We start from the raw sequence: 25,458 nt of genomic DNA on the forward strand, positions 1-25,458 counted from the left end.
TCATTTTTATCATGGCCTTTATCTTCAAGGTCACTTGATGGCCCAAGATAACTGCTGGAGCTCCAGCCATCATTTTCAAATTGCAGTTGGAAAGGGGGATGGGGAGAATAGCATAAAGAGTGTATTCTCAAGATGATTCAGACCCCTTTAAGATTTCCTGGAAGCTCCACCCAATGACTTCTGCTCACATCTCATTGGCTACCCTTAGTTTTAATGAGAACCACCATCCAACTCAAAAAATAGATCATCACCATTCCCAAAGCCCCCTTTGTATCCCTTCCCAATTACCAGCTCTTCCCCACCTTGCAAAAGTAATCACTCTTCTTTTACTCTAATCTTTGCTTTTCTTTATAATTTTACTACCTTAATAAGTATGTATCCCTAAATATTAAGATTTAGTTTTCCTTATTTTTTGGACTTGACATAAATGGAATTACATAGTTTAAAAACAAGAATAAAGTCATGGTTGTGTTAGTACAGAAAGGGGAGAGAAAAAAAATTATGAGGCAACTAACAATCTCTGCTATACAAGCAGAACCCAGAGTTAAGGTTCTTCCAGTCACTGGATTCATTAACACATCTTCATGATTTACCTGGATACAGAATGAATCCAGTCTGTTCTACAGCATAAGCCTCCCTTAGTATCCCAGGAGAAAGTATTACAATTGCTTTCATCACCATCTCTGACATTCAAGGAATGCCAAGTATGCTTGGCAATACTTCCTTGCTGACAGAGGACATGTTCTTCCCTCATCAGTGTTTCTAGAGAAATGTCAGTCCACACCAAGTGTGAGATCAGGGTATATAGGTTACAGAGCTGCTGCCGGCGCTGCCACCATCACCACCACTTCCCGCCATTGTTTAGACTACATGATGCAGGCGGCCTCTTGATCCGGCATCCACTGCCTGCTCTTCTGTGCTCCCCTTGGTATAGGAGATGGCTGGGACTCTGCACTCCTCAGTGGGTACACCATGGCTATGACCATAGGCCTCAAAGCCACTCAGTGGTTTAAAAATCTACTCTGTCATGCAACTGTTTTGTTCTTGTTTGCCAAAATGGAGGATTGACTGAATCTCGATGAAACTGAAGAACTGTTTCAGTTATGCAGACATGCATGTCCTTATGATATCATCAAATGGGGCTCTTTAAGGTAGACTCATCTTATACTGATCTCTCCATCTAAGTACCTTGCAACTTTCTGATTGAACACGCTCCATACATGTCGAGGATATATACTGCATTTGATTAGGGAAGTGTCTTAACTATCTAGTGTTGCTATAACAGAAGTACTACAAGTGGATGGCTTTAACAAACAGAAATTTATTTTCTCACAGTCTAGTAGGCTAGAAGTCCAAATTTAGGGCTTCAGCTCCAGGGGAAGTCTTTCTTTCTCTGTCGGCTCTGGAGGAAGGTCCTTGTTATCAGTCTCCCCCTGGACTAGGAGATTTTCTGCACAGGAACCTTGGGTCCAAAGGTTGTGCTCTGCTGCTGGCACTGCTTTCTTGGTGGTATGAGGTTCCCAACTCTCTGCTTGTTTCCCTTTCCTTTTATCTCTTGTAAGATAAAAGGTGGTGCAGGCCACACCCCAGGGAAACTCTCTTTACATTGGATCAGGGACGTGACCTGAGCAACCATGTTACATCCCACCCTAATCCTCTCTAACCTCTGGCAGAGATTATGATTTACAACACATAGGAAAATCACAAATGGAAAACAACCACACGATACTGGGAATCATGGCCCAACCATGTTGACACATATTTCTGGGGGACACTATTCAATCTATGACAGGAAGCAAATGTGATTTGGAATTCTTTTTCTTTTATAATTGATCATATGCAAGACCTGTGAACCTTTAAAGCAGCCTTGCAAATACGAGCACAACCTCACCAGCCCACCTTTTCTTTGCAAAGTGGTTGCCTCAACTTTGTTATTTAAAGCTTTTTATCTGTACAACAGCTGCCCTGGTTGAGGCTGTCATCATTTCTCACCCAGATTATTGAAGCCACATTCTAATAGTCTGCTGGCTGTCTTGTGCCCTTTAAATTTACACTTTACATGCCTGTAGAAGTGATTTACCTAAAACAGGACATTTAGACAGAGCAGAGCTTGGATTCAGACTGTACATGGAGGGTGTTCCACAAACCAGCAAAACTGCCATATCTTTTATTATATTTTATTGGATACAGTTGGAAGAATTGGGAGGATGCTTTAGAGATCCAGGTGACCTTTTATGGAATGGTGGGATGCGGTGGGGGATTTATCCCTTCTATCTTTTAAAAAATTTTTTTTGGAAATTTCAATGTTTACATAATGTTTTGAGATAAAATTTAGATACAGTGAAATACACAGATCTAAAATATACAATTTGAGGAGCATTTTGTAGCTGGTTGTTGGGTGCTATTGAGTTGATTTGAACTCATAGTGACCCTATATGACAGAGTAGAACTGCCCCCATACGGCTTTCTTGATTGTAATCTTTATGGAAACAGATTGCCAGGCCACAGAGTCTCTGGGTAGATTCAAACTGCCAACATTTCCGTTAGTAGCTGAGTGCTTAACCATTTGCACCACCCGGGCTACCAGGGCTCCTTCACACAGACTTTTTTACACAATATTTTGCCTGCAAGTGCAGGCAGTTTTCCTTCCTTTCCAATATTTATGCCTTTATGTTTTTGTTCCTTTTTGCATTGGCTAGGACTTCTAGTACAGCGTTGAGTACAAATGGCAAAAGTGGATACCTTGGCCTTGTTCTTAATTTTAGGTGGAAAACTTAAATGTTTCACCATTTAATATGATGTTAACTGTAGGCTTTCTGTAGATGCCCTTTACTAAGTTGGGGAAATTCCTTTCTATTCCTAGTTTGCTGAGAGGTTTTTCTTTTAAAGCATGAATGATTCTTAAATTTTGTCGAATGTTATTGAGTTGACCATACATTTTCCTGGTTTATCCTGTTAATGTGATGAATTTCAATGATTGATTTTTAAATGATAAACTACTGGTATTATCCTTTCTGTATTGCTGGATTCAATTTACTAATATTTTCTTAAGGATTTTTGCATCTAAGATTGTGAGGGACATTGGTCTTTAATTTTCTTTTCTTCCAGTGCTATCAGAATTTGCTATCAGAGTTTTCCTGGTCATATAAAATAAGTCAAAAAGTTTTCTAAAAGAGTTTGGTTATGATTGGTGTTATTTCTTCCCTAAGTGTTTGTGATAATTCTTAAGTGAAACCACCTGGACCTAGCATTTTATTTGTAGAAAGATTCTTGGTAATGAATTTAATTTCTTATAGATTTAGAGGTATTAGGACTTTAAATTTCTTATGTCAGTTTTGGTAATGTGTTAGGCTGGGTTCTCTAGAGAAGCAAAACCAGTAAAGCGTATAAATATATATATAGACAGAGCGAGAGAGAGAGATTTATATTAAGGAAATGACTTATGCAGTTGTAGAGGCTGGAATGCGGGACAAGGTAGAAGCTTTCCCTGATTTATGTAGCCACAGGTGCTGGCAAACCCAAGATCAGTAAGCCAGACAGCAGGACGCTGGCTCACAGGCTTTGAAGACCAACAAATCCCAAGATCAGGAGGGAAGATGGCAGGTAAGCTACTAGCTCAAATCCTAAGAACTGGAGGTCGGATGAACAGGAGCCAGCTGCAGGACCCAGTGTGAGCAAAAGCCCATGAGCCTTGCCAGAAAGTCCACCTATATTGGATGCAGGCCACAGCTGCAAGGGAACTCACTTTCAACTGAGGGCTACTCACAGTAGATCCCATCATGGAGGTGACCACATTATATCAAATCTCACCATGGAGGTGATCACATCATTATATGACTGCCAAACTACATCATAACTGCCAAACCACTAAGAATAGTAGCCCAGCCAAGTTGATACACAACCTTAATAATCACAGGTAAGTTGTATATTTCAAAATTTCATTATATGAAAGATACATTGCTCATACTCTTCCTTTTTTGTCCTTTAAACGTCTGTAGGGTCTATAGATAATGTTCCCTTTCATTCTAATATTGCTAATTTGTGTTTTCTCTTTGTTGAACATTCTCATTAAAGATTTATTAATTGTATTAATCTTTTCAAAATACCAACTTTTGGATTTATTAACTTTCTCTGTTATTGTCTCTTCTATTTTATTTACCTCTTTATTATTTTCCCTTATCTCCAATACAATGTGAGGATTCTGCCAGTATGTCTATTCCAGTTATACATTATGGAACCGGGAAAATAACCACAAGATGGGCTCAGGGGCCCGCTGGACCTACTGTTGTGCAGATCTGAGCTAAAGATCCATAAGTTCCTATGTCTACTGACTGGTGGGTCACAGTGATGTTTGGGTCTCCTGGAAGTAGTGTCAGTTTAGAGCCAGGGTTTGGTAATTCCTGAAAAGTCTGATTATTTCATTTTCCTGGTAAATGGGTATAGATTTCTTTTGGGAAGTCTTGAACAAAGATTAAGAGTATAAATTTTTGATAATATGTTATTGTTGTTAGGTGCTGTTAAGTCAGTTCTGACTCATAAGTACCCTGTGTACAATAGAAGGAAACACTTCCCGGTCCTGTGCCGTCCTCACAATCATTGTTATGCTTGAGCCCATTGTTGCAGCCACTGTGACAATCCATCTTGTTGAGGATCTTTCTCTTTTTCACTGGCCCTCTACTTTACCAAGCATGATGTCCTTCTCCAGGGACTGGTCCCTCCTGATAACATGTCCAAAGTATGTGAGATGAAATCCCACCATCTTCGCTTCCAAGGAGCAGTCTGACTGTATTTCCTCCAGTACAGGCTTGTTCATTCTTCTGGTAGTCCATGGTATATTCAATATTCTTCACCAACGTCATAAATCAAAGGCATCAATTCTTCTTCAGTCTTCTTTATTCATTGTCCAGCTTTTGCACGCATATGAGGCAATTGAAAATATCATGGCATGGGTCAGGCTCACCTTAGTCCTCAAAGTGACATCTTTGCTTTTTAACAGTTTAAAGAGGGTTTTTTTTTTGCAGCAGATTTGCCAATGCAATATGTTGTTTGATTTCCTGACTGCTGCTTCCGTGGGCGTCGATTGTGGATTCAAGTTGAATAAAATCCTTGACAACTTCAATATTTTCTCTGTTTATCATGATGTTGCTTATTGGTCTAGTTGTGAAGATTTTTGTTTTCTTTATATTGAGGTGTAATCCATACTAAAGGCTATACTCTTTGATCTTTATCAATAAATGCTTCAACTCTGCTTTTAGCAAGCAAAGGTTGTGTCAGCTGCATATGGCAGGTTGTTAATGAGTCTTCCACCAATCCTGATGCCACATTCTTCTTCAGGTAGTCCAGCTTCTTGGATTATTTGGTCAGCATACAGATTGAATAAGTATTATGAAAGGATGAAACCCTGACACACACCTTCCTTGATTTTAAACCATGCAGTAGCCCCTTGCTCTCTGTTCAAACCACTGCCTCTTGGTCTATGTACAGTTTCTGAATGAGCACAATTAAGTGTTCTGGAATTCCCATTCTTCACAATGTTATCCATGATTTGTTATGATCCACACAGTTGAATGCCTTTGCATAGTCAATAAAACTCAGGTAAGCATCTCTCTGGTATTCTCTGTTTTCAGCCAAGATCCATCTGACATCAGCAATGATATCCCTCATTCCATACCCTCTTCTGAATCTGGCTTGAATTTCTGGCAGTTCCCTGTTGATGTACTGCAGCAACTACTTTTGAATGATCTTCAGTAAAATTTTACTTGCGTCTGATATTAATGATATTGTTTGATAGTTTCCACATTCTGTTGGATCACCTGTCTTTGAAATGGGCACAAATACGGATCTCTTCCAGTCAGTTGCCCAGGAACCTGTCTTCCAAATCTCCTGACATAGGCAAGTGCTGCATCCATTTGTTGAAACATTTCAATTGATATCGTGTCAGTTCCTGGAGCCTTGTTTTTCACCAATGCCTTCAGTGCAGCTTGGACTTCTTCCTTCAGTACCTTAGGTTCTTGATCATATGCTACCTCCTGAAATGGCTGAATATTTTACAATGTGGCAGAGTCCTTTTTAAGGGACCTGACCTTCCATTTATTCAAGAAGTTTTGGTTTGTAAACTAAGTCAAATCTGGGAAGTGATTGAGGGGCCACAAGTCCCTGTTTTGATGATTCAAGTTAGACTTCTATTTATTTGATATGGAACTTTTCTGCTAATACAGATCAAGTAAGAATTGTCAACTTCCCATCTATTTCTTTTCTAGGGATACTATTATCAACTAGCCAGTGTCATCGGTCTCTGAGAGCCAGACTATTTGGACTACTGCTTTGGCTCCACTATTCGTTATAGTAACCACCTCCACTGTGTTTTTGTATGGTTAAATGGTGCCACTTGGCTTCTGTCATCCTGAGATACTATTATCTCCACTGTATTTAGGGATCCCAGTTTGATGGTAGCAGTTTCCACAATAATTTCAGACCGACAAAGAAGAGTGACCACAGAACTCTTAAAGGATGTTGGGACACCCTCATAAATGTATTCCTCACAGTCATGGTAAAATGTGTGTCCTCTGAGCATTCCAGTGGGTGTGTGGGTCTGACATAAATCCGCTCTGGCATTCCAATCACCTTAAGTCTGTAAAAGCCTTCCTTTACAGTATATATACCAAGGCAATTGTAGCGTTTCAACTTTATTTAGTGTTGGCCACTTTGGATCCACATTCCAACCAACCGAACAAAAAAATTGTTAGAGTCCTTTCTAACTCCTTGAGCTCAAACATTAAATCCAGAATCTCTCCTTCTTGGGCTTATATCAAAAAATTCAGCCTGATTCAACTTTATGTTCCTTCCATCATTATCTCACACATTTAATATCCATTACTGCACCTTTTCCTCAGATTTCTGATAAAATGGAAAAATTATCCAGTTCTTTTCCTTGTGGGATCATATTTTATACTCACCCTTTGGGACCTGTTTGGACTTGGACAAAGTCTAACACGCATTCATGATAAAAACTCTCAGCAGAAAAGGAATAGAAGGAAAATTCCTCAAGATAATAAAGGACATTTATACAAAGCCAACAGCCAACATTATCCTAAACGGAGAGAGTCTGAAAGCATTCCCCTTGAGAACGGGAACCAGACAAGGATGCCCTTTATCACCACTCTTATTCAACATTGTGCTGGAGGTACTAGGCAGAACAATTAGGCTAGAAAAATAAATAAAGGGCATGCAAATTGGTAAGGAAGAGGTAAAATTATTTCTATTTGCAGATGATATAATCTTATACACAGAAAACCCCTAAGAATCCACAAGAAAACTATTGGAACTAATAGAAGACTTCAGCAAAGTACCAGGATACTAAATAAACATATGAAAATCAGTTGGATTCCTCTGCACCAACAAAGAGAAAGTTGAAGAGGAAATCACCAAATCAATACCATTTACAATAGCTGCCATGAAGATAAAACTCTTAGAAATAAATCTAACCAGAGACATAAAAGACCTATACAAAGAAAACTACAAGACACTACTGCAAGAAACCAAAAGAGACCCACAGAAGTGGAAAAACATTGTGAAAATGTCTATTCTACCCAAAGCGATCTACAGATAAAACACAATCCTGATCCAAATTCCAATGGCATTTTTTAATGAGATGGAGAAACAAATCACCAACTTCATATGGAAGAGGAAGAGGCCCCAGATAAAGTATTACTGAGAAAGAAGAACTAGGTGGGAGGCCTCACTCTACCTGATTTTAGAACCTATTATACCACCAAGGTAGTCAAAACAGCCTGGTACTGGTACAACAACAGATACATAGACCAGTGGAACAGAATTGAGAATCCAGACATATATTCATCCACCTGTGAGCAACTGATGTCTGACAAAGCCTCAAAGTCTGTTCAATAGGGAAAAGACAGTCTCATTAACAAATGGTACTGGCATAACTCAATATCCATCTAGAAAAAAATGAAACAAGACCCTTACCTCACACCATGCACAAAATTTAACTCGAAATGGATCAAAGACCTAAATATAAAATCTAAAACGATAAAGATTATGAAAGAAAAAATAGGGACAACACTAGGAGCCCTAATACATGGCATAAACAGTATACAAAACATTACTAACAATGCACAAACACCAGAAGAGAAACTAGATAACTGGGAGCTTCTAAAGATCGAACACTTATGCTCATTCAAAGACTTCACCAAAAGAGTAAAAAGGCAACCTACAGACTGGGAAAAAATTTTTGGCTGTAACAAATCCAATCAGCATTTAAACTTTAAAATCTACATGATGCTGCAAAAACCTCAACAATAAGAAGACAAATAACCCAACTAAAAAATGGGCAAAGGATATGAACAGGCACTTCACCAAAGAAGATATTCAGGTGGCTACTAGATACATGTTTTTTACCAGATGCATGATGAAATAGCCGTTAGAGAAATGCAAATAAAAACTACAGTGAGATACCATCTCACCCCAACAAGGCTGGCATTAATCCAATAAACACAAAATAATAAATGTTGGAGAGGTTATGGAGAGACTGGAACACTTATACACTGCTGGTAGGAATGTGAAATGGTACAACCACTTTGGAAATTGATTTGGCGTGCCCTTAGAAAGCTAGAAATAGAACTACCATATGGTTCAGCAATCCCATTCCTTAGAGTATATCCTAGAGAAATAAGAGCCTTCACAGGAATAGATATACGCATGCCCATGTTCATTGCAGCACTGTTTACAGTAGCAAAAAGATGGAAACAACCAAGGTGCCCATCAAAGGATGAATGGTTAAACAAATTATGGTATATTCACACAAGGGAATACTACGCAATAATAAAGAACAATGATTAATCCATGAAACATCTCATAACTTGGAGAAATCTTGAAGATATTATGTTAAGTGAAATTAGTCAGTTGCAAAAGGACAAATATTATATAAGACCACTACTACAAGAACTCAAGAAAAGATTTAAACACAGAAGACAACATTCTTTGATGGTTACATGGGTGGGGAGGGAGGGAAAGGGATATTCACTAATTAGATATAAAAAAAAAAAAAAAATTAGATATAGCAGACAATAATTATTTTAGGTGAAGGGAAGGTCAATATGCAATACAGGGGAAGTTAGCACAACTGAACTAATCCAAAAGCTAAGGAGTTTCCTGAATACAACCAAACACTTTGAGGGACAGAGTAGCAGGGAAAGGGGTCTGGAGACCATGGTTTCAGGGTACGTCTAGGTCGATTGGCATAACAAAGCATATTAAGAAAACGTTCTACATCCCATCTTGTTGAGTGGGTCTGGGGTCTTAAAAGCTAGAGAGCGGCCATCTAAGATGCATTAATTGGTCTCAACCCACATGGAGCAAAGGAGAATGAAGAGCACCAATGACACAAGGACAATATAAGCCCAAGAGAAAGAAAGGGCCAAGTAAACCAGAGACTCCATCAGCCTGAGACTGAAAGAACTAGATGGTGCCCAGCTACCACCAATGACTGCCCTGACAGGGAACACAACCGAGAATCCCTGATGGAGCAGGAGTAAAGTGGGATGCAGACCTCACGTTCTAGTGAAAAGGCCAGACTTAATGGTCTGATTGAGACTGGAGGGACCCCAAAGGTCATGGCCCCCAGACTCTCTGTTCACCCAAAACTAAAACCATTCTCAAAGCAAACTCTTCAGACAAAGATTAAAGTGGACTATAGGACATAAAATGATACTGGTGAGGTGTGTGGTTCTTAGCTCAAGTAGACACATGAAACTTTGTGGGCAGCTCCTGTCTGGAGGCAAGATGAGAAGAAGGCAGAAGGAGGACAGGAACTGGTTGAACGGACATGGGAAATCCAGGGTGGAGATGAGGAGTGTGTTGGGACATTGTAGGGAGAGCAGCTAGGGTCACATAACAATGCGGGTTTAAGATTTTGTGTAAGAACCTGACTTGAATTGTAAACTTTCATTTAAAGCACACACGCACAAAGTAGGTCCTAAGGAGAATCAGTAGTGCCATGAAGGCAACTGCCTCAGGGGAGATTGTTACAGGTTTTTCAGGCAAAGCAGGGTTAACCACTTCAGACAAGTATGGAAGGGCCTGCTTCCACTAGCCAAGAAGTTTCAGCAGAATTCAGGGGCTCCATGTCCTCATTCCAGTTTTCATGAGTGTGTTCTTTCCCAATCAATTCCCTCACTTTAACTGAAGATACCTTCAAGGTGGGAGTTCAGTTTGCATTGTAATTCAGCCACTCTGAATGAGCCTGTATGTTAGATTTTTAGAAATCTCAGCCTTGTGGCTATTGGAGGTAAGGTTATCTTTTTTTTTTTTTTTAATCTTTTTATTGTACTTTAGATGAAGGTTTACAGAGCAAACTAGTTTCTCATTAAACAATACACATATTGTTTTGTGACATTGGTTGCCAACCCCACATGTCAACACTCCCCCTTCTTGACCTTGGTTCCCATTACCAGCTTTCCTGCCCTCTCCTGTCTTCTCATCCTTGCCCCTGGGCTGGTGTTCCCATTTAGTCTTGTTTTGTTTTATGGGCCTGTCTAAACCCTGGTGGTATAGTGGTTAAGTGCTAAGTAAAAAGTCAGCAGTTCAAATCCACCAGAAGCTCCTTGGAAACTCTGTGGGACAGTTCTACTCTGTCCTATAGCATCACTATGAGTTCGAATCAACTCAATGGCAATGGGTTTGGTTTTTTGGTCTAATCTTTGGCTGAAGGGTGAACCTTAGAAGTGACTTCATTAGTGAGCTATAAGGATGTCCTGGGGCCATATTCTCAGGGTTTCTCCTGTCACTGTCAGATTGGAAAGTCTAGTCTTTTTTTTTGTGAGTTAGAATTTTGTTCTACATTTTTCTCCAGCACTGTCTGGGACTCTGTCTGTATTATGATCTCAGTCAGAGCAGTTGGTGGTGGTAGCCAGGCACCATCTCGTTGTGCTGGACTCAGTCTGGTGGAGGCTGTGGTAGTTGTGGTCCGTTAGTCCTTTGGGCCAATCTTCCCCTTTGTCTCTTTGGTTTTCTTCACTCCCCCTTGCTTCAGACAGAGTGAGACCATTGGACTATCTTAGATGGCTGCTCACAAGCTTTTAAGACCCCAGGTACTACTCTCCAAAGTAGAAGGTAGAACGTTTTTTTATAAACTATGTTATGCCAGTTGAGCTAGGTGTTTCCCAAGGCCATGATCCCCACAGCCCTCAACCCAGTAATTTGATCCCTCAGGAAGTTTGGATGTGTCTATGACTGGGTATGGAGCTTCCATGACCTTGACTTTGAAAAGATGTGCTGGCTTCCCCAGTATTGTGTACTGTCTTACCCTTCATCAACGTTACCACTTATGCATGTGAAAGCTGGGCAATGAATAAGGAAGACCAAAGAAGAATTGATGCCTTTGAATTGTGGTGTTGGCGAAGAATGTTGAATATACCATGGACTGCTAGAAGAATGAATAAATCTGTCTTGGAAGAAGTACAAACAGAATGCTCCTTAAAAGCAAGGATGGCGAGACTGTGTCTTACATACTTTGGACATGTTGTCAGGAGGGATTAGTCCGTGGAGAAGGACATCATGCTTGGCAGAGTACAGGGTCAGCGGAAAAGAGGAAGACCCTCAATAAGGTGGATTGACACAATGGCTGCAACAATGGGGTCAAGCATAACAACGATTGTAAGGATGGTGCAGGACCGGGCAGTGTTTTGTTCTGTTGTGCATAGGGTCGCTGAGTCGGAACTGACTCGACGGCACCTAACAACAACAACAACATTGTCTATTTAGTGTTTTTCCCTCCTACCCTTTCTCTCCCTCATAACAATCAAGCTATCAAACCATGACCATTGTTTCTTTTTGTGAGTAAACCTTATGAGTTTTTATAGTAGTGGTCTCATACAATATTTGTCCTTTTGTAATTGACTAATTCATCCACGTCGTGAGATGCTTTGCAGATTCATCATAGTTATTTTTCATTGCAGAGTATTCCACTCTGGGCATGTACCATAGTTTGTTTATCCATTCCTCTATTGATGGGCACCTAGTTTGTTTTCATCTTTTTGCTGTTGTGAACAATTCTGATATGAACATGGGTGTCATATGTCTATTCATGTGACAGCTCTTATTTCTCTAGGAGTGGGATTGCTGAATCATATGGTATTTGTATTTCTAGCTTTTTAAAAAAGCGCCATATCATTTTCCAAAATGATCATACCATTTTGCATTTCCACCAGCAGTGTATAAGAGTTCAAATCTCCCCACAGCCTCTCCAACATTTGTTATTTTTTGTTTTTTTGATTCATGCCAGTAATATCGGGGTGAGATGGTATCTCATTGTAGTTTTGATTTACATTTCACTAATGGCTAGTGACCGTGAGCCTTTCCTCATGTATCTGTAAGCGGCTTGAATGTTTTCTTTGGTGAAGTGTCTGTTCATATCTTTTTCCCACTTTTAAATTGGATTTTTTTTGTTGTTGTTGTAGAGGTGACTAGTGATTGTGAGCCTTTCCTCATGTATCTGTAAGCGGCTTGAATGTTTCCTTTGGTGAAGTATCTGTTCATATCTTTTGCCCACTTTTAAATTGGACTTTTTTTGTTGTTGTAGAGGTGTTGGATTTTCCTATAGATTTTAGAGATTGTACCTTTGTTGGATTTGTCATAGCCAGTTTTTTTTACCGGTCTGTAAGTTCTCTTACTATTTGGTGAAGTCATTTTTTTTTTTTTTTTGATGAGAAAGTGTTTACTTTTTAGAAGATCCCAGTTCACTTATCTTCTGGTGTTTGTGTGTTGTTAGTTGTGGTTTGTATCCTGTTAATGCCATGTATTAGGGCCTCTAGCATTGATCCTATTGATTCTTCTTTGATCTTTATAGTTTTTGGTTTTATATTTAGGTCTTTGATCCATTTTGAATTAGTTTTTATGTGTGATGTGAGGTATGGACCCTGTTTCATTTTTTTTTTGCATATGAACATTCGGTTTTGCCAGCACCGTTTGTTTAAAAATTTATCTTTTCCTCATTTGATGGATTTTGGGACTTTGTCAAAAACCAGGTGACTGTAGATGGATGAGTTTTCATTTGAGTTCTTGTGATGGTTAATGTTGTGTTTCAACTTGGCTAGGCCCTGATTCTCAGTGTTTTGTCAGTTGTATAACGTGTTTACTTCCTTGTTGAGATTTGATATATGATCACCCCTATGATGGGATCTGCTGTGAGTAGCCAATCAGTTGAAAGGGAGTTTCCTTGGGTACGTGATGTGTATCCAAATATAAGCGGACGTTCTGACAAGGTTAGAGAGCTTTTGCTCATTCTGGATCCCGTAGGTGGCTCTTACTCATCTGATGTTTGGCTCTTGGGGCATGAACTAGCAGCTTGCCTGCTGTCTTGCCTGCCAATCTTGGGATTCATCGATCTTCGCACCCTGTGAGCAAAAGCCCTGCTCTCTGACCTGCAAATCTTGGGTTTGCCAGCCCCTGCAGCTATTTGAATCAGGAGAAGCCTCTATCCTGATTCATAGACTTGGGACGTTCCAGCCTCTACAACCTCGTGAACCATTTCCTTGATATAAATCTCTCTTTATATATATATTTATATGCTTGGTTTTGCTTCTCTAGAAAACCCAGCCTAAGACAGTACTCAATTCTGTTCCATTGGTCAATGTGTCTTTTTTTGTACCAGTACCAGGCTGTTTTGACTACTGTAGCTGTATAGTAGGTTCTGAGACCAGGTAGTGCAAGTCCTCCTACTTTATTCTCCTTCTTCGGTAGTGCTTTACTTATCTGGGGCCTCTTCCCTTTCCATAGAAAGTTAATGATTAGTTTTTCCATCTTTTTAAAAAATGCTTTTGGTATTTGGTTGGGATTGCATTGTATTTGTAGATCGCTTTGGGTAGAATTGACATTTTCACAATGTTAAGTCTACCTATTCATGAGCACGGTATGTTTTTTCATTTATGTAGGTCTATTTTGGTTTCTTGCAGTAGTGTTTTGTAGTTTTCTTTGTATAGGTATTTTATGTAACTGGTTAGATTTATAGCTAAGTTTTTTTTTTTTTAGGGGCTATTATAAATGATATTGTTTTCCTGATTTCCTTTTCGTAGTTCTCTTTACTTTTGTATAGGAATCCAACTGATTTGTGTATGTTGATCTTGTATCCTCCTACTCTGCTGAATTTTTCTGTTAGTTCCAGTAGTTTTCTCCCAGAGTGTTTTGTCTTTTCTATGTGTATGTCTATGTATAGTATCATATTGTCTGCAAAAGTGTCGGTTTTACTTCTTCCTTGCCAATATGAATGATTTTCTTTCTTTTTTTTTTTTTGGCTTTTTACTCTAGCTAGGACTTCCAGCCCAGTGTTAAACAGGAGTGGTGATAAAGGGCATCCTTGTTTTGTTCCTGTTCTCAAGGGGAATGTTTTCAGCCTCTTTCCATTGAGAATGATGTTGACTGTTGGTTTTGTATAGATGCTCTTTATTATGTTGAAGAATTTCCCTTCTATACCTATTTTATTGAGAGTTTTTATCAAGAATGGGTGTTGGACTTTGTTGAAGGTCTTTTCTGCATCAATTAAGATGATCCTGTGATTCTTTTGTTTTATTTATGTGGTGGATTACATTGATAGATTTTCTAATGTTGAGCCATCCTTGCATACCTGGTATCTTAGTAATGTAGTGCTGCTATAACAGAAATACCACAAGTGGGTGGCTTAAACAAAGAGAAGTTTATTCTTCCACAGTCCAGTAAGCCAGAAGTCCAAATTCAGGGTGCCAGCTCCAGGGGAAGACTTTCTATCTTTGTTGGCTCTGGAGGAAAGTCCTTGTCATCAGTCTTCCCTTGGTCTGGGAGCATCTCAGTGCAGGAACCTCAGGTCCAAAGGATGTGCTCTTCTCCTGGTACTGCTTTCTTGGTGGTATGAGGTCTTCCTGTCTCTCTGCTTGCTCCTCTCTTTTATATCTCAACAGAGATTGGCTTAAGACACTATCTAATCTTGTAAACCTCATCAATATAGTGGAAACTAATCCATCTTATTACATCACAGTGATGGGATTTACAACACATAGGGAAATCACATCAGATGATACAATGGTAGAAATCATACAATCATACAAGGGACTCATGACATAGCCAAGTTGACAGATATTTTGGGCAGGCTCAATTCAATCCATGATATTTCACCTTTTGGCCCCCCAAAATTCACGTCCTTGCCACATGTAAAACATATTCACCACATCACCTGGTATGAATCCCACTCAGTCAGGGTGTATTTTTTTTTTTTTTTTTTGATACGCTGCTGAATCTTATTGAGAATTTTTGCATCTATATTCGTGAGAGACAGTGGTCTGTAATTTTCTTTTTTCTGTGGTATCTTTGCCTGGTGTGGATTATGCTGGCTTCATAGAATAAATTTGAAAGTATCCCTTCTTTTTCTATGTTCTGAAATAGTTTGAGTAACACTAGTGTAAGGTCTTCTCTGACAGATTAGTAGAATTCTCCAGCGAAGACATCTGGGCCAGGGCTTTTTTGGTTGGGAGTTTTTTCTTTTTTTTCTTTAGTTACCTTTGCAAACTCTTCTCTTGTTATGGGTCTGTTCAGGTTTTCTACCTCAGTTTGTGTTAGTTTGGGTAGGTAATGTGTTTCTAGAAATTTATTCATTTCCTCTAGATATTCAAATTTGTTGGAGTATAATTTTTCATAGTACTCTGTTATGATTCTTTTATTTCAGTTGAGTCATTTGTAATGTCCCCCATTTCATTTCTTATTTGGGTTATTTGCATCCTTTGCTGTTTTTCTTTTGTCAGTTTGACCAATGGTTTGTCAATTTGGTTGATCCTTTCAAAGAACCAACGTTTGGTTTTGATTCTTTCTATTATTTTTCTATTCTCTATCTCATTTATTTCTGCTCTGATCTTTGTTATTTCCTTTCTTCTGGTGGCTGTGGGCTTCTTTTGTTGTTCTCTTTCTGTTTGTTCAAGTTGTGTAACTAATGTATTCATTTTGTCCCCTTCTTCCTTTTCGATGTGTGCATTTACTGCTCTAAATTGACCTCTGAGCACTACCTTTGCTGTGTCCCAAAGGTTTGGGTATGACATGTTTTCATTCTCATTTGATTCTAGGAATTTTTTATTCCATCTTTGATTTCTTCTATTGCCCAGTGGTTTTTAAGCAGGGTGTTATTCAGTTTCCACATGTTTGATTTTTTTCACTTGCACTTCCTGTTATTAATGTCTGCTTTGGCATTGTGATCAGAGAAGATACTTCGTATTATCTCAATGTTTTGGATTTTGTTGAGGATTTTGTGGTCTAAGATGTGGTCTATTCTGGAGAATGTTCCATGTGCATTGAAAAAGAATGTGTACTCTGCTGCTGTTGGGTGGAGTGTTCTGTATGTATCTATGAGGTCAGGTTGGTTAATTGTGTCTTTTAGATCTTCTATATCTTTGTTGAGTTTCTTTCTAGATGTTCTGTCCTTTACCTAGAGTGGTGTGTCAAAGTCTCCCACTATTATGGTGGAACTATCAATTTCTCTTTTCTGTGCTATTAGAGTTTGTTTTATGTATTTTGTGTATTTTATGTATTTTGGAGCCCTGTCATTAAGTGCATAGACATTTACTATGGGTGTGTCTTCTTGGTGGATTGTCCCTTTAATCATTATATAAGGTACTCCTTTGTCTTTTACGGTGAATTTTGTTTTTAAGTCTATTTTATCTGAATTTAGTATTGTCACTCCTACTGTTTTTTGGCAATTGCTTGATATATTTTTTCCATCCTTTGGTTTTTAATAAATTTATGTCTCCATTTCTGAGGTGTGTCTCTTGTAGAGGGCATATTGATGGGCCTTTTTTTTTTTTTTTTTTAATGCATTCTTCACTCTCTGTCTCTTTATGGGTGTATTTAAGCTGTTTACCTTCAGTGTGATTATTGATAAGTGTGAGTTTATTGCTGTTATTTTGTAGTTTTTGTGTGTGTGTGTGGTGCTGATGCTTTCTTTGTTTCTCTTACTCTTTTGTTCTGAATTCCTTTTGTGTGTTTTTTGTTTGTTTCTTTGTTTTTGTAGGTTTTGTGTTTACTGAGACTTTGTTTTTCTTCTTTATTTTGATCAGTAGGTTTGTTACCTTTGTGGTTACCTTGAAATTTACCTCTAACTTCTTAAGTTTAAACCAGAGTTTTATTCTTTGATATCGCCTTCACTTCGTCTCCATTTGGAAGTGCTATACCTACACCATTTAGGCCCTCTTTTCTTGTTCTGATGTTGTCATTTATAGATTGATGCCTGGTTCCTTGTTGTAAGTTTTTTAGCTTTTTTTTTTTATCCTTGAGAGTTCACTATCTAAGTTGGTATCTGGCTGATGCTGTCTTATGTGCTAGATTCATGTTGTTGTCTGATGTTGTTGGTTCTCTAACTGAAGGATTCCCTTTAATAATTCTTATAAGTTTGGTTTGGTTTTATGTAGTCTCTTAATTTCTGTTTGTCTGGAAATGTCCTAATTTCACCACCATATTTGAGAGAGAGTTTTGCAGGGTATTTTATTCTTTTTTTTTTTTTTTTTTATTATTCTTAGTTGGTGACTTTTTTTCTTTCAAGATTTTATATATGTCATCCCATTGCCTTCTTGCTTCCATGGTTTCTGCTGAGTAATCAGATCTTACTCTTATTGTTTCCCCATTGTATGTGACTTTTTGTTTTTCTTGAACTGATCTCGGTTCTTTCTTTGTCTTTGGTTTTAGTGAGTGTAATTACGTTATGTCTTGGTGTTTTTCTTTTGGGGCCTATCCTCTATGGCGTTCATTGAACTTCTTGTATGGTTGGCTTTTCGTGATTCATGATATTAGGGAAGTTTTCTGTCAGCAAATCTTCAATTATTCTCTCTGTGTTTTACATTTTCTCCCCCTGTTCTGGAACACAGATCACACGCAAATTTTGCTTTTGTATCCCACATCATTCTCAGGGTTTCTTCATGCTTTTCTCTGATTTTTCCTCAAACAAAGTCATGTCTAAGGATTTGTCTTTTATTTCACTTATCCTGTCTTCCATTGCTTCACATTTGTTCCTAAGACTTATTGCTCCATTCATTTCTGAAATCTTGTTTATCTTTTGGATTTCTAATTGCTGTTTTTTGTATGATTCTAGTTGTGTGTTCATTTTGATATTTTTTTCCTGTATTATTTTCCTGATTTCTTCCATTGTTTTGTCTGTCTTTTCATGATTTTGTCTATTTTTTCTTATTTTTGTTTGCATTTTCCTTCATCTTTGAAGAACCCTGAATATTAGAGTTCTGAATTCCCTGTCAGGTAGTTCTAGTGCCTTTCCTTCTAGCAGAAGGTCACCTGGTGTTTTATTTTGGTTGCTTTCTGGAGCCATTCTCTCCTGTTTTTTTTTTTTTTTTTTTTTTAATATGTTTCAATATTGGTTTCTTAAGTTGAAAACAGACCACTGAGTTTTGTAACTTTGTTCTCTCAAAATACAAGTATTTACTGTATAAACTTCCCTCTAAACACTGTTTTAGCAATACACCACAGATTATGATATATTGTTATTTTAATTATCATTCAGTTTAAAATATTTTCTAATTTTTCTTGTGGTTTTTTTCTTTGACTCATGGGTTATTTAGAAGTGTGTGGTTTAATTTCAAATATCTGACATTTTATACATATCATATTGTTAATGATTTCTAATTGTGTTCCATTGCAGTCAAAGAACACACATAATATTTCAATCTTTTGAAATTATTGAGACTTCTTTTATGGTTAGGAATATAGTCTACTTACTATGTGGCACCATCTATCATATTGTATCTACCATAGTCTCTATATTCACTTAGAAAATGTATTCTGTCATTGGATGTAGTATCCTATAAATATCAATTATGTCATGTTTGGTGGATCATCCTGTTTAAATTTTCTATAACTTTACTGATTTTTTTAATCTACTTTTTCTATCAATTGCTGAGAGAGGAGTATTAAAATCTCCAACTATAATTGTGGAGTTGTCTATTTCTCCTTTATTTCTGTCAGGTTGCTTTTCATGTACGTTGGAAGCTAAACTCTGTTAGTAAGTGCAAGTGTATTTATTGATTTTATGCTTTTCTGATGAGTTGACCCTTTTATGATTATGAAATATTCCTCTTTGTGTCCAATATTCCTTCTTTTGAAGTCCACACTGTCTTCCTCTAATATAATCAAGTTTTCCATGATATATATTTTCTATTCAACTGACCTGTGTCTTTATATTTAATGTGCATCTTATTTAGAAAGCTGATAGTTGAGTCTCCTATTTAATCCAGTGTGACAATCCTCGCCTTTTATTTGGAGTGTTTTGTCCACTACATCTAACAATTACTGACAAGGTTTGGTTTAAGTCTAGCATCTAGGTATTTATCCTTTATCTGTCTCACCTGTTTTCATTACTTTGATGATCTTTTCCTGCCTTCTTTTGGGTTAATTGAGTATTTTTAGTATTCCATTTTGTTTTCTCTACTGGCTTTTTAGCTGTACCTCTTTGCATTATTTTTAGTGGTTGCTCTGGAGATTACAATGTGCATCCTTATTACAGTCTACTTAGTTTTAACATTTTATCACTTAACATTTTCCTCTTCATACCTAACTCTTTTCTCTTCATTAAATGAAAAAACCCTCACAACAGTACACTGACCAATCTGGACAATTTAAGTATTCTATCTCTGTCTTTTATGCTATTTTTTTCATATCTTTTAATTCTTCATAAGTGATAAATGCCATGATACATTGTTATTATTTTTTGTGGTAAACACACACACGTACATTTGCCATTACAACATTTTTACATGTACGATTCAGGGACATTAATTATGTTGATCATGTTGTGAAACCATCACCATTATCCATTACCAAATTTTTTTCATCACCTTTAACGGAAGCTCAGTTCCCCCTAATATCACTATTATTTTTGCTTTAAACAATGATTTGTTTTTAAGGGCATATATATATTTTTATACATAGTCTTTTATATTTACCCACCATTTACCATTTTTGATTGTCTTTGATCATCTCTATTCTTTCCTATTAATCTTAGTTTTCCTCTTTTATTATTTTCCTTCATCATGAAGAACATTCCTCAGTGTAAAAACAGTGTAGGGGCAGTGTCTGACCTCCTCTAACTTCACAAGGGGGAAGGAGAATCAAGATCAACAGCTCAAGACTGATTCCTATGAGATGGAGGTCAGACATGCCTCCTCTCTATGCCATCTTTACCAACTCTGAAACTAATTTTCCCTCCCACAGCACTCTCTACTGAGCTTGATGATTCATTGCAATGGCCATACAGAACTCAGTCAATACTCATGGTTATGGGGTTTACTAGGGAGGTAACAGGTTACAATTCAGGCTCAGGAACACTCAGGATATAGTTCTTCCATCAGGACAGCCTCTTTTCTGCTGTGCTAAAAGGCACGCCTCTCTCTGGCCCTAGGTCTCTACCCAAAGGCACTCAGCTTTCTCTCTCTGTGGGCTGGGAAGCCCACTGAGCTGTCTTCTGCTGCCAGGTCTCTCCTGTCACCACTTCTTACCAACTTAGGGTTACGGCTCACTGTTTATCTTGGTCTCTTGCTTCCAGTATCTTCTCAGCACAGGAATCCCGGGTCCAAAGGCCTTGCTGGCTCCTGGCTGTTCTTCCTTGGTGGCAGTGGAATTATTCTCTTTCCTGCCTCTGGAGTGGCTCATTTCAAACCCAGCGGGATGGCAAAACTGACCGATACCTTTGGTGGGCCACAATTACCCTATCATCACACAGTCCCACCCAATCACTTGGGCGGGAGTTACAAGATCATGGCTTCAAAGGCCTCACAAAAGTGATCTATCACATCACACTTAGTATTTCTTGTAGTACAGGTCTGTTGTTGACTGATTCTCTCAGCTTTGCTTATCTGAAAATGTTCTTATATCACCTTTTACTTTTGAAAAACAATTTTGTTTGAATATAGAACATATTCTGCATAATTATAATCTTTTAAAATGTATTAAAATCCTAATTCCAGAGCCTGGCCATAGAGAGGGCAGGTGAAACATTTGCCATAGTTAAGGGTTTTGGCAAGAATTTTGAGGAGCTAAAACTGCTAATTTTAGGAAAGATAGGGGTTGAAATGTGCCAGCATGGGCCAATGCAGGCTGACATGAGCCACCACTTTCAAATCTCATTGATTTTAGAGCTAGAAAGGACCTTAAATCTTCAGTCACTTTTAAGAGGAGAAAACTGAAGCACAGAAAGGCAATTTGTTCAGAATCACACAATTGCACAATGCCAAAATCTAGAGTCTGGAATTGTGTCTTCTTTCTCCAAGATCAGGACTCTTTCTTTGCACCTTTCCTCCCCTCTATGGAGGCGAGACAGCAGGGGCTGACTGATCTGGGAAACACATTCCTGAGTGACCATGAGTCTCCCTAGCAAGACCTGGAACAACTTTCAGGGAAAAAATGATTCCAAGGTCCAGAGGAAATGTTTCATTCTTCTGCACTATCTGGGTAAAACCTCTGTGGGCAATCGCCTTACACCATTGCCGACCCTTCAAAAACAAGCGGCAAGAATCAATGATAAGTATTAGGTACTGATAATCACCCCCAAGGGAGGACATCTAGATAATAAACCTGCAAGGTCTTGAACCAAAAGATTTTGGGCACTTAATATTAACCACATTTTCCTGATTCATGGCCTACTGAGCTTATATTTTCAACCTTTTCTAAGCCAGAAAATACAAGACCAGGGGTATGACCATGAGCAACAATGGGATTTATTGGTTTAAGCTCCATTCCATATGTTTCTTTCTCTTTTCAGATATTGATATGAAAAAAAAAATTTTTTTTGGACATGGTTATTTACATAATTTACTGATTCAAAACTTTAGAGAAACTATCTAAATGTTATCATGCAACAATATGACCTTCAACATCATCATAAAACAAATATGATGCATATTAATGACTCTCCCACCCCAGGCACATCACAGCAATATCCGTAGAGCCTTGGGAATCTGTCATGATCTGTGGATACGCTAAGCTAGAGTGAGTTAGTTCAGAGTTGTCATCCTCAACCTTTGGACAAGGCTTTCAGGGAGCCATAATTTGGGTGTATCCCCTGCTAGGGGTAGAGAGAAGTGGATGCCTCTTTTGTAACATTTTGGTATACTATTAGGTGATCTATGAACAAATGCCCAAGCAGGGACTCAAACCCTGGACCTTCAGATTAAAAGTCTGATGCTTTACTGACTGAGCTATCTGGGTGTTGGAGGCTTCTTTCATACTCATTTTTAAAACATGGGGTGTTTAACCTTTCCTAAAGTGAACGTAGGGCCAGAGGGGCTACCCTGACACAGTCATCTGGACTTGCACTATTACACTGGCTCCAACAGTCCAGAAAACCCTAAACTGCTCAGGAACTGATATAGAGGAGCATGTCTAGCTGGGTCTGCTGCCTCCTTGAGCCCTCACTCACCATGGGAAGAAAGTCTTCTTTTAGTGTGTGTGATGGTCAGTGTCACGGCAGCTCATCAGTACATCTGCACCTTCTCCCTTCCTTCCTTCCTCTCTTCCTGTCTGCCTTCTTTTCTTCTTTTTTTAGAACAATAATAATAACCCACAACTCAAACAAATATAAACAATGATGTGTTTTCAACCTAGCAAACATTAAAAATAGGTCTCCTCTTTTTTTCTTATTTTTAAAATTATAAGCAGCATTACTTTATATTAGAAAAAATTTATCTGATCCTTGTCTGAGTAACTTGGTGAATGTGTTTCTTGTTTCTGAAGCACAGTTTAGGAAGTGACAGTTGTCACAGGTAAGAACTTGAACTTTAAACAATAGAACAAAATAAGAGGAAAAGAAGGCACAGGCAGAGGGCCAGGTGGGAGAGGTATTTTAGAACGGATCAAGATTAGAGTGGCTGGTGTCGGACTGTCTTCAGTCCCTATGAAACTTTGCCCTAAGCCTTGCAGGTTTCGTCAGGATCCAAGCAAAATCATAATGCAAATAATTTCTAGGAGCCCTGGTGGCACAGTGCTTAAGAGCCTGGCTGTTGCCCAAAAGGTCAGCAGTTCGAATCCACCAGCTACTCCTTTAAAACCCTATGGGAGGATGCCCTTTATCTCCACTCTTATTCAACATCGTACTTGAAGTCCTAGCCAGGGCAATTAGGCTAGACAAAGAAATAAAGGGTATCCAGATTGGCAAGGAGGAAGTAAAGCTATCACTATTTGCAGATGACATGATCGTATACATGGAAAACCCTAAGGAATCCTCCAGAAAACTACTGAAACTAATAGAAGAGTTTGGAAGAGTCTCAGGTTATAAAATAAACATACAAAAATCACTTGGATTCCTCTACATCAACAAAAAGAACACCGAAGAGGAAATAACCAAATCAATACCATTCACAGTAGCCCCCAAGAAGATAAAATACTTAGGAATAAATCTTACCAAGGATGTAAAAGACCTATACAAAGAAAACTATAAAACTCTGCTACAAGAAATTCAAAAGGACATACTTAAGTGGAAGAACATACCCTGCTCATGGATAGGAAGACTTAACATAGTAAAAATGTCTATTCTACCAAAAGCCATCTATACATATAACGCACTTCCAATCCAAATACCAATGTCATATTTTAAGGGGATAGAGAAACAAATCACTAATTTCATATGGAAGGGAAAGAACCCCCGGATAAGCAAAGCATTACTGAAAAAGAAGAAGAAAGTGGGAGGCCTCACTCTACCTGATTTCAGAACCTATTATACAGCTACAGTAGTCAAAACAGCCTGGTACTGGTACAACAACAGGCACATAGACCAATGGAACAGAATTGAGAACCCAGATATAAATCCATCCATGTATGAGCAGCTGATATTTGACAAAGGACCAGTGTCAGTCAATTGGGGAAGTGATAGTCTTTTTAACAAATGGTGCTGGCATAACAGGATATCCATTTGCAAAAGAATGAAACAGGACCCATACCTCACACCATGCACAAAAACTAACTCCAAGTGGATCAAAGACCTAAACATAAAGACTAAAACGATAAAGATCATGGAAGAAAAAATAGGGACAATCCTAGGAGCCCTAATACGGGGCATAAACAGAATACAAAACTTACCAAAAATGATGAAGAGAAACCAGATAACTGGGAGCTCCTAAAAATCAAACACCTATGCTCATCTAAAGACTTCACCAAAAGAGTAAAAAGACCACCTACAGACTGGGAAAGAATATTCAGCTATGACATCTCAGACCAGCGCCTGATCTCTAAAATCTACATGATTCTGTCAAAACTCAACCACAAAAAGACAAGCAACCCAATCAAGAAGTGGGCAAAGGATATGAACACACATTTCACTAAAGAAGATATTCAGGCAGCCAACAGATACATGAGAAAATGCTCTCGATCATTAGCCATTAGAGAAATGCAAACTAAAACTACGATGAGATTCCATCTCACACCAACTAGACTGGCATTAATCCAAAAAACACAAAATAATAAATGTTGGAGAGGCTGCGGAGAGATTGGAACTCTCATACACTGCTGGTGGGATTGTCAAATGGTACAACCACTTTGGAAATCCATCTGGCGTTATCTTAAACAGTTAGAAATAGAACTACCATACAACCCAGAAATCCCACTCCTCGGAATATACCCTAGAGATACAAGAGCCTTCACACAAACAGACATATGCACACCCATGTTTATTGCAGCTCTGTTTACAATAGCAAAAAGCTGGAAGCAACCAAGATGTCCGTCAACGGATGAATGGGTAAATAAATTGTGGTATATTCACACAATGGAATACTACGCATCGATAAAGAACAGTGACGAGTCTCTGAAACATTTCATAACATGGAGGAATCTGGAAGGCATTATGCTGAGCGAAATGAGTCAGAGGCAAAAGGACAAATATTGTATAAGACCACTACTATAAGATCTTGAGAAATAGAAAAAAACGGAGAAGAACACATACTTTTGTGGTTACAAAGGGGGGAGGGAGGGAGGGAGGGAGGGGTTTTTTATTGATCAATCAGTAGATAAGAACTGCTTTGGGTGAAGGGAAAGACAACACACAATACAAGGAAGGTCAGCCTAATTGGACTGGACTAAAAGCAAAGAGGTTTCCGGGATAAAATGAAAGCTTCAAAGGTCAGCGGAGCAGGGGCTGGGGTCTGGGGAACATGGTTTGAGGAGACTTCTAAGTCAATGGGCAAAATAATTCTATTATGAAAACATTCTGCATCCCACTTTGAATTGTGGCGCCTGGGGTCCTAAATGCCAACAAGCGGCCATCTAAGATACATCAATTGGTCTCAACCCACCTGGAGCAAAGGCAAAGGAAGAACACCAAGGCCACAGGACAACTAAGAACCCAAGAGACAGAAAGGACTACATGAACCAGAGACCTACATTATCCTGAGACCAGAAGAACTAGTTGGTGCCCAGCCACAATCGATGTCTGCCCTGCTA

At 38.5% G+C, this 25,458-nt stretch overlaps 1 protein-coding gene and 1 non-coding gene across 5 annotated transcripts in view; one reads left to right on the forward strand and one right to left on the reverse strand.

Moving 5' to 3' along the window:
* ENPP6 (ectonucleotide pyrophosphatase/phosphodiesterase 6) overlaps positions 1-25,458 on the forward strand; it is a 337,158-nt gene that overhangs the window by 139,298 nt on the left and 172,402 nt on the right. For 3 of the 4 annotated variants that reach the window (XM_064273537.1, XM_064273538.1, XM_064273539.1), the window contains exon 3: positions 3,501-3,603. The exons of the other annotated variant lie outside the window; for it this stretch is intronic. In XM_064273537.1, coding sequence (XP_064129607.1) covers positions 3,501-3,603 — 103 coding nt within the window. The remainder of the gene's footprint in view (positions 1-3,500; positions 3,604-25,458) is intronic. 4 annotated transcript variants of the gene reach the window in all.
* Positions 22,164-22,236, reverse strand: TRNAK-UUU (transfer RNA lysine (anticodon UUU)). The gene has a single exon. It is a non-coding gene; the product is annotated as a tRNA-Lys (tRNA).

The sequence above is a fragment of the Loxodonta africana genome, chromosome 21 (genome assembly GCF_030014295.1).
Source record: "Loxodonta africana isolate mLoxAfr1 chromosome 21, mLoxAfr1.hap2, whole genome shotgun sequence".
In the NCBI taxonomy this organism is placed as follows: domain Eukaryota; kingdom Metazoa; phylum Chordata; class Mammalia; order Proboscidea; family Elephantidae; genus Loxodonta; species Loxodonta africana.